The 16,879-nt window shown below is 36.3% G+C and overlaps 1 protein-coding gene across 6 annotated transcripts in view; it reads right to left on the reverse strand.

The window, feature by feature from the left end:
- LOC149785859 (PHD finger protein 20-like) overlaps positions 1 to 16,879 on the reverse strand; it is a 97,771-nt gene that overhangs the window by 1,734 nt on the left and 79,158 nt on the right. For all 6 annotated transcript variants that reach the window (XM_089979832.1, XM_089979829.1, XM_089979830.1 and 3 more), the window contains 2 exons: positions 10,712 to 11,252; positions 9,043 to 9,346 (listed from right to left, as the gene is read on the reverse strand). In XM_089979832.1, the coding sequence (XP_089835958.1) occupies positions 9,043 to 9,346; positions 10,712 to 11,252 (845 nt within the window). The remainder of the gene's footprint in view (positions 1 to 9,042; positions 9,347 to 10,711; positions 11,253 to 16,879) is intronic.

Genomic DNA, 16,879 nt, shown 5'->3' on the forward strand with positions numbered 1-16,879 from the left:
GTTGTATGGACAGTTTAAATTGGAGAACTTGTGTACGACGTGTTGTTGAGCATGGAGACTGCCATGATTATTCCTAACAAACTTCCAATGATTGGCATTAGTGTTTGTCATCTGCATCCAATCAGACAGTGGAGCAGTAGATGCCATTTAAGCTAGCTAAAGATGCCAAGGGTTGATAGGGAACAAAGTGGATCGGTGACCCTAGCTGGTAAAGATGCCATGTATTGATAGGGAACAAAGTGGATCGGTGACCCTGGCTGGTAAAGATGAGGCATGGCTCAAATTCAGCACCTGAACACTTGCAATAAGCAAGATACTTATGGAAAATGCAAGTTGAAATTTCAAACTCTTGCAAATTTTTGTAAGTGTTTCACAAAATGTATATCAAATTATTTGTAAAACTCCTTTAAGGATGTACAGTGAAACCCTTTACAAACCGAAAACCCTTGGAACCCATCAAAATATTTCGGTCTTGAGAAGTTTTCAGTTTAATGAGGTTTTTGCAGATGTGAAAGAAAAGTCTTTTTTTTAAAACTGCTTATTTAAGAGAGAGAGAGAGAGAGAGAGAGAGAAAGAAAAGTCTTTTTTTTTAAAACTGCTTATTTAAGAAAGAGTGAGAGAGAGAGAGAGAGAGAGGAAATATTTGCGTAATGTGATAATTTTATAACATTACTTCAAGTCCATAACATAACAATTATGAATGATACTCCAAAATACTCCATAGAACTGACAATATTCAGTTCAATCAAAACCCAGACTTGAAGACTTGTAATTTTCTTACTTCTTTCTTTAGCTAATATGACTTGTGTTAAAGACTCCATTTCTTATGTTGCACCCAAAATCCCTCATCATTAACTTATTTTCTTTATTTCTGTATTAGATCTAAAACTTCAGGATACATGACTAGGTGAATCTGACTTTTAGAATATTGCTTTGTCAGCAAAGCATCAAAAGCATGACACATGCCTGGTTAATAAAACCCCAATATTTAAAACGGTCACACTAAATGTTCTACTGATCATGTATATGAATTAATAGCATCAATCACAATTAGATAATAAGTAGATAACTCTGGTGGCCTAGTGGTTAGAGCATCAGCCTCGGATGCAGGAGGTTGTGGGTTCGATCCCTGGCTGCGTCATACCAAAGACTTACGAAAATGGTACTAACAGCCGCCTTGCTTGGCACTCAGCATTAAGAGGTTAGTTTTAGAACTGGTTGGCCTGGTGTCAGGATAATGTGACTGGGTGGGACATCATGCTACATGTCTGCGGCGTGATGCCCCAGTGCTAGACATCACTATAAACTGCCACACTGCAGACATCATAGCAATATGACTGAAAAATTGTTAAAGCTACGTTAAAAATCCAAATCACACACACACACTACAAGCATTTAGTTTTGATTTATTTGCCTTATAAGCTGGTTCTTTTGTATGGTGCAAAGACTTCAGATTAACCTACTGTCAGCCCTAATCATTGTCAGCATGTGTGACAGGTGTTGTCTTAACCTCTAATGCCCTTGGGACATTTTCTGGGTCCTGGTCTCACAAATCAGCACACTGCAGTACTTGCTGACCATAATTAATATGTTCCAGCAAGTGTTAGGAATTTAGCAGATAAAATATATTCCAAGTGTTATGCATATTTAATTTGTATTTTGTGCTTGATCTTTGTCCATAACTGGGGGTAGACGTTTGGGCCTACCTGACTAATGTAATTTTTTTTAATGTTTACTTGGATCTGAGTTCAGGCCTTGGGTTTTTCCCTTGGAAATTAATCTGTCCACTTGATTTTTGACATGTTTATGGTTGTTTACCGATATATGAGTTCAGGGCCTAGCCTGAGAATGTTCTGGAAATGACCTTCTTACACTCATCCTAGTCATTTTGTTCTCTCTTTGGTTTTTATGTAAGGTTCTGATAAACAAAAACAATTCATTCTTCTTTTAATTTCAGTCTGTAGAAGTACTTAGTGTTGTTTTCAGATATAATTTGTGAGGAATCATTTAATTAAAAATTATACACTGGAATTGCAAAGTACTCATAAACGTTGGACAAAAACACTATTTGCACATTATTGAGGACTCATTCAAAGATATTCTAGATTATATCATTGTGATACATCAAGACTAATGGTACATCTGCACATTAAAGTATATTGGTACATCAACACATTCAAGATTAGAATTCATTTGGAGCACAAATGGAATTCATTCAGAACACTCTTGGACTTGTGAAATAATGTTTAGGATTATTTGGACTTAAAATACTGTGAAGTTCCTTTTAAAGTTTCACTTTGTATTCTAGGTAAATAAATTATTTGCTGAAGTTTACTAGTTAGTTTTGCTTTTCTGTTACTTAATTTAAGACCATTGAGTTGCAACACCAAGTATGAAATGAGTTTTAGTTTTATGTTTTTTTTTAAAGTATAAAATTGAAATTTGCCATTGAAATTTGTTTTGGTATTTAGAGTTGAGGGATTTTGGTTTACTGGGGAAAAATAATTACGTAAAAGAAGAAAAAAAATTGGGACAAAATTTTTTAAGGATCATATTTTGGTAAACTAGGCTTTTGGCTGTGAGATTTTGACTTTAAATGCATCGAAAGACCAACTGAACACCTCAAAACCTAACCATCATATCAAAGCAAAATGATTGTTGTTTTGGCACTTATTCCCCTAGTGTAAGATAAGCTGTCTAGTGTTTAGTTATATCTGTATCTACACAGAGTACTGTGTCATAACCATTGTAGCCATACATACATGTACCTACACAGAGGACTATGTCACAACCATTGTAGCCATATATGTGCATACACAGTGGTCTATGACACAATGATTATAGCAAATCATGCACCTATAAAGTGGTCTATGACACAATGATTATAGCCATACATGCACCTACACAGATGACTATGTCACAACCATTGTAGCCATATATGTACCTACACAGAGGTCTAAGACACAATGATTATAACCATACATGCACCTACAAAGTGGTCTATGACACAATTATTATAGCCAATCATGCACCTACAAAGTGGTCTATGACACAATGATTATAGCCAATCATGCACCTACAGTCGTCTATAACACAATGGTTATAGCCATACATACATCTATGCAGAGGACTATGTCATAATCATTGTAGCCATACATATACCTACACAGTGGTATATGACACAATGATTATAGCCATACATGTACCTACACAAAGGACTACGTCACAACCATTGTAGCCATACATGTACCTACACAGTGGTCTATAACACAATGATTATATCCATACATGCACCTACAGTGATCTATGACACAATGATTAAAGCCAAACATGTACCTACACAGTGGCCTATGACACAACCATTGTAGCCATACATGTAACTACACAGTGGACTATGTTACAATCATTATAGCCATACATGTACCAACACAATGGACTATGTCACATTCATTATAACCATACATGTACCTACACAATGGACTATGTCACAATCATTATAGCCATACATGTACCTACACAACGAACTATGTCACAATCATTATAGCCATACATGTACCTACACAATGGAATATGTTACAATCATTATAGCCATAATGTGTCTACACAGTGAGCTTAAGCTGTTTCTTATCTGTGTATGAATACTGTTCTGTACTGAGAACCCTGTTTCACAGCTAACAGGTATTGTCATTTGATAATTTCTGTTCCAAAATAAGATTATTCACTAACATAAGCTTTACCAAAGTTTAACTTTTTTGAATTAGCACCTTACTGACTACTGTGACAGATTTACTATTCCATAATGCTGTATTAGGATTTTAAGTCCATTAATGCCATAGTTGACTTGTTCAAACAGAGGTATTAGGATCAAATAAATATCTTCACTTTTAATTTCATTTCTAGATTCTTATTTATTAGATTAATCATAACCTTTATGCTTGACCTATATGGTTTTGTAGCACATGATCCTACAGGGCTAAACTGGTATGTGAAAAAGAAACAAAAAGTGCACTCTACTTCTAAATTGTTTGTATTTTAATTTGGCTTGTTTGTTGGCCTATTCTACATTTAATCTCGAAATACTACTGAAATGAGGGGTTCGCTTGTCATGCTATTTGTTTCGGTCCATCCAGCATGTACATCAGACTTTATTTAACACTATTTTTTTGTTCAAAATCACTCACTGGTATCACCATTATTGCCTTCCCAGCACCTATAATCTGATGCACTTCCTAACTTAAAAAAAAAAAAAAGCCTTCTTTACTATGGTTAGCCAGCATTTGCTGAACTAAATCATCATCATCTAAAGAGGAACAATGCTGGGAATCAGCCATTTATGGTCTTCTAGATAGCCTATATAAATGAGCATTTGCAAAACTTCAACACAATGCTTGTTATGGGGCCCAATGTGCCAATAATATTTAGTCTAGAAACCAATTACACCAAGCTGAAGAAACGAGATGAGAAAACAGTTACAATATTGTACATGTTGTGACAAGTGCTGCAATATTTCTACAATTTCTACAAGCACTTTAAGGGTGAACAGGTGAATAAGCTGTATACTGCACTCAGTTCATATGCATGTCTGGAAATTAATCTGTAGGAGTTCTTATGCATCACCACTTTCCATGTGTGAGAATTCACACAAAAATTTTGATCGAATCAAGCGATCTCGCATCCTGGCAGCATCTCTGCAACCATTATAGCCACATATGTACCTACACAGTGGACTATGTCACAACCATTGTAGCTATACATGTACCTACACAGTGGACTATATCACAACCATTATAGCCATACGTGTACCTACACAGCGGACTATGACACAACCATTGTAGCCATACATGTACCTACACAGTGGACTGATACAACCATTGTAGTCATACATGTACCTACACAGTGGACTATGATACAACCATTGTAGCCATACATGTACCTACACAGCGGACTATGACACAACCATTGTAGCCATACATGTACCTACACAGTGGACTGATACAACCATTGTAGTCATACATGTACCTACACAGTGGACTATGATACAACCATCGTAGCCTTACATGTACCTACACAGTGGACTATGACACAACCATTATAGCCATACATGTATCTACACAGTGGACTATGATACAACCATTATAACCATACATGTACCTACACAGTGGACTATGACACAACCATTATAGCCATACATGTACCTACGCAGTGGACTATGACACAACCATTGTAGCCATACACGTACCTACACCGTGAACTATGATACAACCATTTTAGCCATACATGTACCTACATTGTGGACTATGGTACAACCATTACATTTTGAAAGGGAAGTAATATTATCTTTAAATATATCCTCTGATGACTCGCTATTATTTTTTGTCAGATGGCCAGCCATAGATATTGGTGCCACACGTTATCATGACTACAGTTTTAAATAATACTCGTATCTCCTAGTTACCCCAAAACATATCATAAGAGATGCTGAAGCTGCAGGTTAGTGAAACACTTTATGATCATATTATTTGAAATAAATGCTCTATGATACAGATATTCGATGCTTACTGCATCAATAAATTATATCTTCCTTAGATACCACTATGCAATATAACTAAGTCAGAAATGTTGGAAAGACTTCATTCAATAACTGTTAATGTTTAGATCAGGCAAAGTTTCAAGTAATGCTGAACACAATTCCAAAATAACCATCACAAATAGCAACTGGCCCAGTTACAACATTGCTGAAGAATTGCTCAAAGTAATTCACAAACAGTTTAGAATACTTTTAGACAATGTTGGCTGTGATACAGCCAAGGTTTATGGTGAAAGAGATGATTTGAAATTATACATTGTATCATGAACCACAACTTCAGACCAGTTCATCATTACATCCATTAGTTTTTATAACTGTATAAATCTGCTTATTCACCTGCCCCATGTTTTATAGTTCTCTATGTAGACACTATCAGGGTAATGCACATTATAAGCATGCCCCAAGATTTGATAGTCCTCTATGTAGGCACTGGAAATACACATTATACACCTGTCCCATTGTCTTACAGTCATCTATGTAGGCACTATCAGTGTAATGCACATTATATTTCTGCCCCCATGTTTTATGGTTTTCTGTGTGGGCAATGGTATTGGTAATAAACATTATACCTGCCCCAAGTTTTACAGTCCTCTATGTAGGGCTAGTACTGGTAATACACATTATACCTGCCCCATGTTTTATAGTTCTCTATAAAGGCACTGGTATTGGTAATACACATTATACACCTGCCCCATGTTTTACAGTTCTCTATGAAGGCACTGGTATTGGTAATACACATTATACACCTGCCCCATGTTTTACAGTTCTCTATGTAGGCAATGGTATTGGTAATACACATTATACACCTGCCCCATGTTTTACAGTTCTCTACGTAGGCAAAGGTATTGGTAATGCACATTATACACCTGCCCCATGTTTTACAGTTCTCTATGAAGGCAATGGTATTGGTAATACACATTATACACCTGCCCCATGTTTTACAGTTCTCTATGCAGGCAATGGTATTGGTAATATACATTATACACCTGCCCCATGTTTTACAGTTCTCTATGTAGGCAAAGGTATTGGTAATGCACATTATACACCTGCCCCATGTTTTACAGTCCTCTATATAGGCACTATCCTGGTAATGCACATTATACACATGCCCCAAGATTTTACAGTCCTCTATGTAGGCCCTGGTACTAGGTAATGTTTTATGGTTCTCTGTGTAGGTACTAGCAGGGTAATGCAAATTAAACACCTTCACCATGTTTTACAGTCCACAATGTAGGCTCTAGTATTGGCCATGCACATTATACACTTGCCCCATGTTGTATAATCCTGTGTGTAGGCTATAGTAGGATATGGTTGACTGAATATTATTGACCAATGGGTCTCAATGACTTTGACCTTTGGTCAATGAATGTGATCTTAAACTAAATTCAATGTGAAAAGAAATCATAATTTTCTTATTAGACTGACCATGACCTCTGACCTTAGACACCTAGGTATCTTCAGTGCTATAAGTGCAAGCGATCCATGAACTTTGGTCAAGGAACTTACTTTATAACAATTTTTCTTTGAACCACAATGATTAATTTTATTAAAAATATCTGCCAGAAAATTTATTGTAATTGTCCACCCTTTAAGAAATATATTAATGGGTGAATTTTACAGACCTGGGTAAACTCTGAATGACTTTCAGAAGTGTATAATTCATGCATCAATAGTTACCTTGATTAACCACTACAGAATAAGCCTCACTTGAAAAGCATACAGCATGCATTCCACTTAACTAATTCCTATACTCATTCACATGTACAATACAGTTAACCTGCTGAGGGTAACACATGCCAATAAACCATGAACATTTATTAGATTAGAGAGTTCACCACCACGGAATAAATGTTATTTATTTCTACTTCTAACTGCCTTGGTCAAAAAGGGCCTGCTGAGTAGGGTAGAATCTACTGTTGTATAGGTCAAGCATGGATGAATCAATGTGACCAAACACACAAATACTTAACACCTATTAGTAAAGCATAAAATATAGAACACAGTGACCTTTGTTTTTAAGCAAATTTTAGTGACTGAGATGCATTCAATTTTGAAGTTTTATGACTAGAACATAATACACAAGAAATAAATGTTTCACACAAAATATGAACAAAATCACTGAGCAAAAAATATGGGTCACATGGTTATACTGGCCGCTATGTATAGCTTATCTTGTGCTGAAAAATGGTGTTAAACCCTACAACAACAACAGCCCCAAAAACTCATGTCTGTAGATAATTTTTGTAATAAATTTTTCATTTTCCTATGTATTGTCTCATTTCCCTATTGGTAGCCTCACTAACCTGATCTGCTCTGTCAAATGTTGCCCTCATATAGGTATCAACTGGAATAACCTGGTCGAAGCTCAATGCACTTTTTGTTGTTGTATGGTTTAACGCCATTTTTCAACAAAAGATAGGCTATACATGGCAGCCATTATAAATGGTGGAGGAAGAACCTGAGAAAACCCGAGACAGAACCACTGACTCAGGAGAAGCCACTGGCAAGCTTTCTCTGAACTGCACTGAGTGGGAAAGTAGAATAGATGGACATAGAGGAATAGATGGACATAGAGGAATAGATGAACACAGAGGTATAGATGGACACAGAGTATAGGTGAACACAGAGGAAAAGACAGACATAGATTTATAGATGGACACAGATTAATAGATGGACCCAGAGGAATAGATGGACTTTCAGGTGTAGTTTCAACCAGATGACTGTGCCAAGATTTTACTGACAATGTATTTTTGCACCACAACAAAGAATTTTGTTAAAATAACAATTCTATAAGTTATACCACATTAAGTCCTACACTTGATAACATTCCAGTGATTTTTATATGAAAATATTAAATTATAAAGAAATTAGTTGTCTTTCATGCAATATATGCAGTTATTACACAGATATGTGTGATCCCCCTCTAGAATGGCCACCCATCTTGTAAGGCCACTTTGCTATTGTATAAGGGGTGGCCATTTAACAAGGGGGTCTACTGACTTATACTTTAAACCAAATAGTAAGATTTGGATTTTTTTAAACCTAGCTTTAACAATGTTTCAGTCATATCGCTACAATGTCTGCAGTGTGACAGTTTATAGTGATGCCTAGCACTGGGGCATCATGCCGCAGACATGTAGCATGATGTCCCACCCAGTTACATTATCCTGATACCAGGCCGACCAGTCCTAACACTAACCTCTTAGTGCTGTGCCAAGTGAGGCAGCTGTTAGTACCATTTTCGTAAGTGTTTGGTATGACTTGGCTCGGGATCGAACCCATGACCTCCCGCATCTGAGGCGGACGCTCTAACCACTAGGCCACTGAAGCGGTCCAAATAGAAAGAAAAAATCTGGATTGTCATGACATTTCATGAACACCATACTGGGCAAGGCGAAAATTAAAAAATTATTGAAGCTCTGAAAACAAAAAAAACTAAGCTAATCAATGTGTACCAGCTATCTGTTCTTCTATCAGGTCAAGCCTAGAGTTGATCTCACTTTGGACTCGGATGATGTGTCGTAACAGATTTATCTCACAGTTTTTAAAAGGATCCTCTTCTACAACCACCCTCTTCTGTAACCCCTCCATTTTAAGTTTCTCCTTTCCTTCTCCTGCGATATCTATGACTGGGGTCTCTAAGTCAAGACTTTCATCCACAATCTGAATTTCCTCATCTTCCTCTTCCTCTGCGTCTGCCTCTTCAACATGGTCCCCTGTTTCATCAACATCCATATCTATTTCATCCATCTCTCCAGCCTGAATCAGAGACATTGTGGGTCAATTGAAAACAAATATTCACTGTAACACATTTACAAAATCACTGTACCAAATTTATTAACATCATGACATCACCAACTTTAACATAATAGCAAGACATTCCCTTTTCTAGCTTCTTGTAATTAAAAAGGCATCAGTACAATTCTAAATCAAATAAAATTACATTTTCTTTTCTTTAAGCCATGCAATAAAACAATTACAGAATTTGTTCTGGTAAATATAGCTTTCTGAACTAATAAAGCTATAATACTTACCGCTGTTTCATGTCAGTCAATACGAGATTTACTGAACAGGTAAACCTGTCATACTGACCTCTGCCTCATCTCAGTCAATGAGGTTTATGGCTTCATAAAATTCCTATTCACCTCAACAGAAGCCTTATTCAGTAGTGTTAAAAACAATTCAAATAAGGAGTATGTTTTTCAGTATTCAGTTGCCCTTCTGGATCCTGAACAAATCGCATCATCTGAGATCCAATGTGCAATAGCTAAATAAAAAGAGGGTACATGTACAGGAACAGATTTTTTTATGTGTAGAACCTATTAAATTTTCAGGCAGCAGACTTCGTGTCATTTTCATGATTTTATTTAATTTTATGTCTGTACACAACTTTGTTCCAGATGATTTCACAAAAGTTACAAATATCCCACTACTAAAACAGTTAAATTGGTAACCTGACAATGATTTAAAAAATATCTGAATGTATTACACTATAACAATGTGAAGTCACAATCTCTGATAATCAGTTTTGTTTTAAAACACAACATTCAACAAACTTAAGCCTCTATACCTTTAAGAAAACTGTCAACTATTATATTGAACATGGTAGCCCTGTGTTTGCATTTTTTTCAGATGCTAGTAAGGCATTTGATAGGGTCGATCATTGGACACTCTTTAAAAAGTTGCTTGATAATCAAATAACTGTCTACACAGTTCATACTGTTGTTAACTGGTATGGTGAACAGTTGTACTGTGTGTTGGGGAAGTGTAATATCCAGCTGCTTCCATGTAACCAATGCAGTGAGGCAGGGAAGTGTTCTTTCCCCTTTGTTATTTAATAATTACATAGATGAGCTAAATCTTAAAACGGGTCTTTATCACATGGGGTTATAATTTACACCAAATGTATTATTTCTTTCAGTTTCATCATTGTCCTTCTATTGCAGGTTCCAGGAAATTATGAAAGATATGTGAACAATACGCATTTAAGAATGATATCATCTAAAATATACAAAAATCAGTATGCATGGTCTTTCAGCCAACTTCTTTCAAATTACCATCTCTTTCCTCTCAAGAACCTACCTTATCATCATCATTAAAAGAAGTATGAACAATGCTAGTTACCTCCTCTTTAGAGTCATGAGTACCACAAGGTGGAGCTGATGGTTCTGACTGTGATACTTTTCTTATTACATCAACATTATCTTCTGATTTCTCTGATGTCCTGGTCTGATGTGTGTTATTTTCATGTTTCTGTGATGCACTGTCTGAAGATACTTCCATTTTAGTACCACAATCAGTATTTCTGTAAGGTACTTGAACATTATTATCTGGGTTTGACCCTGGTTTGTTTCCTGCCTCATTCGTGACAGTTTTGTCCTCTGAAGTCCTACAGACTTCACTAAGATCATCTGACAGAAGTTTGTTTTCACATTTACTTTTAGTGTCTGTAGTTCTACTTGGGCTGAATGAATCTGAGCTCTGATTTTCAACATTTTCATTTGGAATACAATCTTCCAATTTCATACAACTATCTACTTCTGCCACAGTCACATCTTTAGAATCAGACTGGGTCTGTTCTTGTTCTACATCTATATGTTCCTCTACGTCTTGTTCATTGTCCCAGTCCTTCTTCCAAAGTTTGAATTCTGGATGGTCTTTGTTTCTAAAAAAGAATAAAACAGATAAGCTAATTTGATGAATTGTTGTATCCATTATTTCAGCTGAATGTATGATATACTTAAGGAGACCTATTTACAGGCCTTTGCATGACCGTGAGCTTTGATTCTCTTAATGAACTGTTCTGAATGAAAGCATGTACTATATATTATTGTTTTCACAAAATACAAAAATGTTCTGAAACCATATAAACTTGTGAAGGCTATAAACTAAATGTGAAAGTTGACAGTCTGCTATGAAATGAAAAAGGAGAAAGAATTTAAGCTCAATAAGTCTGCTATGAGATGAAAAAGGAGAAATAATTTAAACTCAGATATTATTACCCAAAAAACTGAACCTAAAATAAATAATGAGATCCCAATATAGGCCTTAATGAGATCCCAATGTGGGCCTGAGATTGCTCACCCAACTGACATCCATGTCCTGGCAAAAATGACTGGGCATTTGACCAAGAAATCTGTTTTTGCATGATTTGTTATGAGATTGCAAAATTTCTTCTTTTAGTAATGGCAGTTATACTTGAAGGCAGACCAGCATAATTTGTGCAAACTTTAAAGTTTCATGCCAGGATTCCATCTGTGAAATCTTTAAAGTTTCATGCCAGGATTCCATCTGTGAATTATGGCCATGATCTGTTACTTAAGAAGTTATTTAATGGTCTTTCTATTTCAGTAACAGTAATTCTGAAGTTTATAAATCCTGTCAAGCTCAGGTTTAGCACAGCTTCCCCATACAATTAGAACAATAATCCATTGTTGGAAGAATACATGACTTGTATTACAGATTGCGAGTTTTCATAGGTAAATATTTCTTGATTCTGCTGAGTAGAGCAATTTTGGATGACAGTGTTTTACTAAGGCTTATCAATATGGTCATTCCATAATAAATTATTATCTACGGATACACCTACAAGCCTTTCATGTTTGAAATTTTCTAACGGATGATTATTTATTGCAAGAGATAGTTCTGGGTTCCCTGACTTGTGTAGCTTTTGTGATGTCCCCAAAATCATACATTTTACTTTACTTTCCTTAATTACCATCCTATTTTGTTGTACAGTTTTGGACTCTAACAAGGTCTGAGTTTAATCTTGTTTGGATAACTTTAGTATCAGAACTAGATGTATAGAATGTTGCATCATCTGCAAAGAACTTTGTATTTGTGGATTGCTTATTTAATGGTAGATCATTTGATATAGATAAAGAAGAGGAGAGGGCCTAAAACTGAGCCTTGAGGGACCCTTGAATGGTGCTAGTTTGAGAGCTAATATGCCAATGCATACATGTTGAGACCATTGGTTTAGGTATGATCTAAAATGTTAGTGGATGATCATACTTCATGCAAATATTAAAGGCCTTTATGTCTGGATACCATTGTCACAAACCACTGGTGATAATCCAATATGTTCCGGCAGCCTGTGCCAAGATTTACAACATAGTAATATCCTACTTATCAAAGGAAACGCCTGTTTTATTGATTGATAAGAGATTGTACTTAGAAGAGAAAACGTGATTGGATCATTCAAACTGTATGAAAGTCCTGTTGGTTTGCAATGGCAAGAAAAAGTTTCTTGGGTTAAGCAGGTTTACGCATATTCATGAGAAATGAGGAAATCTCTGCACAGGTAGCCATGATACTCGCTGTCAATGCTTGTGATGATGGCAAGGTTACTTGCTTTCAAATTTAGTCTATGTTAAATGCAGTTTGTATTTATAGTTCAAGTGGCCATATATGATGGAAGTTTGAGATCATTTGTATCCAAGTTTTAATGCCAGGATGACTAATCAAATTCTCTTAAGTGGTTTTTGAGAAGAAGTTGCTTAAATGTGTTTCTGTTTTTAATAATGATGGCCGTATTTGACAAAGGATGCAAATCATTTGTACAACTTGCGGCCTTTTTCATGTCAGGATGATTTCTTTCATGTTCCTTCACGTTAGTATCATTTCTTTCAAATTCTGTTCAGTCATGGAATATTTACATCGGACACAAGTTTTTTGTTATATCATTAACTGGATCCAATAGCTTCTTTATTTTGCACCAAAATTTCAATGGAAAGACTACTGAGAAGCATCAATTTGTGATTACAATACATGATCTTGAAATCTTGTTAATGCTACTCCTCCTAAATTCAGGTCATATCAAGACAGGGTTTTGACTAAAAGACTTCTTATAATGTCTAGTTGATCCCAAATGAAAATGGTGCCACTCTGACATTCAATATGTTGAAAAACTTGCTATAGCTACTGCTCCTGGATGCATGGTCATAATATATAAACAGAAGGACTTCTCTAGTTGGTCCTAATAGACAATGGTGCTCATCGGATATTCAATATAGCTGCCACAGCAGACATGTTGAAAATTTGTTATTGCTATTCCTCCTGAATAAATGGTCATATCAGCATGGAGTTTCCACAAAAAGATTTCTTATAATATCCAACTGGTCCTAAATAAAAATTATACCAATCTGATATCCAATATGGCCATCATGCCAGCCAGCTTAAAAATCATGTTATCACAACTCTACTTGAACAGAAAGTCATGCTGATGTAGGATATTCACCAGAAGACTTCTTATGATGCCCAGTCTTAAATGAATTTGGTACCAACTGCAGCCCAGTATGGCCACCACAGCAGCCATCTTGACAATTTTGTTACTGCTACTCCAGAATATATATCCAATATAATTCTTAATATACCTAGTTGGTCCTAAATGAAAATTGTGCCAGTCGTACATCAAATATGGTTGATATGACAACTGCCTTATAACTCTTATTGGTTTTTGAGAAAAATGAAAAATAAACAATTATTGATGGATGATGCAAGGAGGATGAGGGATGATAAATGTCACACACAGGACCACACCATGAACTCACTTGGCCTTGGGAGGTAAATCACAGCAATAAAAGCACTGGAGAAATTTAAACCAGTGAGCAGATGAAGGTACTGATCAGGCATTTAATGTAGAACTTAAAACATACGAGTAAATGAAGGTGTTGATCAGGCATTTGAGGGAGTAATTTAAACATGAGAGTAGATGTCGGTGTTGATCAGGCATTCAATAGAGAAATGTTAACATGAGAGTAGATGAAGGTGTTATCATAAGTTATCAGCTTTTTTTTTTAACAATTTACCTCTGAAGTTCAGGAAGTGAAAATAACAAAGTGGAGCTAGCACTTTTTTGAAAGGTGCACATCTGGAGTAAGGCCAACTTAAGATATACAAGGTCTTTTTAAAATAGCCAGTATAACTAGTGAAGAAACCCGGGGAAATCCTTTTTCTTTAAAATTCTAACCCTATGCAAAATACGAAACTGTAGAGCTCCACCATATGTATTCTAATGAATGGTCAAATGCTGTTAGCAGCATCTGAACCTGTCTCTATGGATTTAGTACATACAATCAGGATGAAGAGAGCACCAAAGTCATGTGAACTTGATCCCATTCTGACATCACTACTGCTTGAGTACTTAAATCCAATACTGCCTTCACTAACTGATGTTATTAATACCTCTCTCTCATCCGGGGAATTTCCATCATTTTCGAAAACTGCCATTGTAAAGCCTCTGCTGAAGAAACCAACACTCGACTGTTAGAGAACTACTGCCCAGTTTCTAATCTTCCATTCATATAAAAAATCTTAGAAAAGTTGTTCTCTCCCAACTTGTATCTCATCTGAATTCAAAGTCTTTTTAGCAATGTACAGTCTGCATATCACCCTTGCTACAGTGCTGAAACTACTCTTCTGAAAGTAGTTAATGACCCTCTCTCTCCTTTGGATAGTATAAATATTACAGTCCTCACCCTCCCTGATTTGTCTGCAGTATCTGACACAATAGACCATGACATATTACTTCACCATCTCAAGCATGTATTTGGCATTCATGATGCAGCCTTACTGTGGTTCAAGTCCTACTTGGTCAACAGGAAACAAATTGTGTCCGTAAATGAAATACACTCCAGCCCAGTTGATCTATGTTGTGGTGTTCCACAGGGGTCTGTTCTTGGAACTGTTCTCTTCACTCTATACACTCAGCCGCTCTCAAGTGTCATAGATCATGCAGTGTCTCACCAATTGTACGCTGATGACAGCCAAATATACAAATCTAGCCACCCAACTAAGTTGATGCTACCATCCAAGGTGTAGAGAGGTGCATTTCTGACGTGATGAATGATGATAAAACTGAGGCCATTCTGATCACAACACAAAGACTTTCTCATTCACATCCTTTACCTAAAACAATAAACATCAGCAACACCAACATTATATTCAAACAGTCAGTATGAAACCTAGGTGTTACTCTGGACAGTACTCTCACCTTGCTCCAACATGTCATGAACATATGCAAGGCTGCATATCTTGAGCTGAATCGCATCAGCTCCTAAGGGATATCTTTTAGCTGATGCCACTAAAACACTTGTGTGTTCATTAGTACTTTCAAGACTGGACTATTGTAACTCAATTCGGTCTGGTTCATCTCAATATCTACTCCAGAAATGTCAAAAAGTTCAAAACACAGCTGCTCTGATCATCCTTAGAGTACCACGATCAGAACACACCTCCCCCGTGCTCTGAACCCTACACTGGCTATCTATTTGATCCAGAATCTAACACAAAATTCGTTCTCTGTGCAAAGTTTCACTAGGCCCAATATGTATTATAACTAAAGGTCAAATGGACTAGCCCTAATCTGTATTCTAATGAAAGGTCAATGGACTATCCCTAATCTGTATTCTAATGAAAGGTCAATGGACTAGCCCTAATCTGTATTCTAATGAAAGGTCAATGGACTAGTCCTAATATGTATTCTAGCGAAAGGTCAATGGACTAGCCCTAATCTGTATTCTAATGAAAAGTCAAATGGACTAGGCCTATTATGTATTCTTTGACAGGTCAAACGGACTAGTCCTAATCTGTATTCTAATGAAAGGTCAAATGGACTAGGCCTAATCTGTATTCTAATGAAAGGTTAATGGACTAGGCCTAATCTGTATTCTAATGAAAGGTTAATGGACTAGGCCTAATCTGTATTCTAATGAAAGGTTAATGGACTAGGCCTAATATGTATTCTAATGAAAGGTCAATGGACTAGGCCTAATATGTATTCTAATGAAAGGTCAATGGACTAGCCCTAATCTGTATTCTAATGAAAGGTTAATGGACTAGGCCTAATCTGTATTCTAATGAAAGGTTAATGGACTAGGCCTAATATGTATTCTAATGAAAGGTTAATGGACTAGGCCTAATATGTATTCTAATGAAAGGTCAATGGACTAGGCCTAATCTGTATTCTAATGAAAGGTCAAATGGAATGAACAGGACATTCTTGTCAACCATCATAAAGCCATATTTCTATAATCAAATGTAAAGCCCATTACACTCTGATCATAACAATCCTGTCATTCTAACACAATGTTGCTAAAATGTTCAACCAATGTCCACTGGTGAAACATATTCCTGGTAATACCTGCCAAATTCTTTGTTTTAAAAGCTTGCAATGATGTGATACCCTGTCTGCCTTTCTGGCAGCTACAGTGATGCTGTGACACCCTGTCTGCCTTTCTGGCAGCTATAGTGATGCTGTGACACCCTCTGTCTGCCTTGCTGGCAGCTATA

Source organism: Sinohyriopsis cumingii, chromosome 13 (genome assembly GCF_028554795.1).
Source record: "Sinohyriopsis cumingii isolate HCF-2022 chromosome 13, ASM2855479v2, whole genome shotgun sequence".
NCBI lineage: Eukaryota > Metazoa > Mollusca > Bivalvia > Unionida > Unionidae > Sinohyriopsis > Sinohyriopsis cumingii.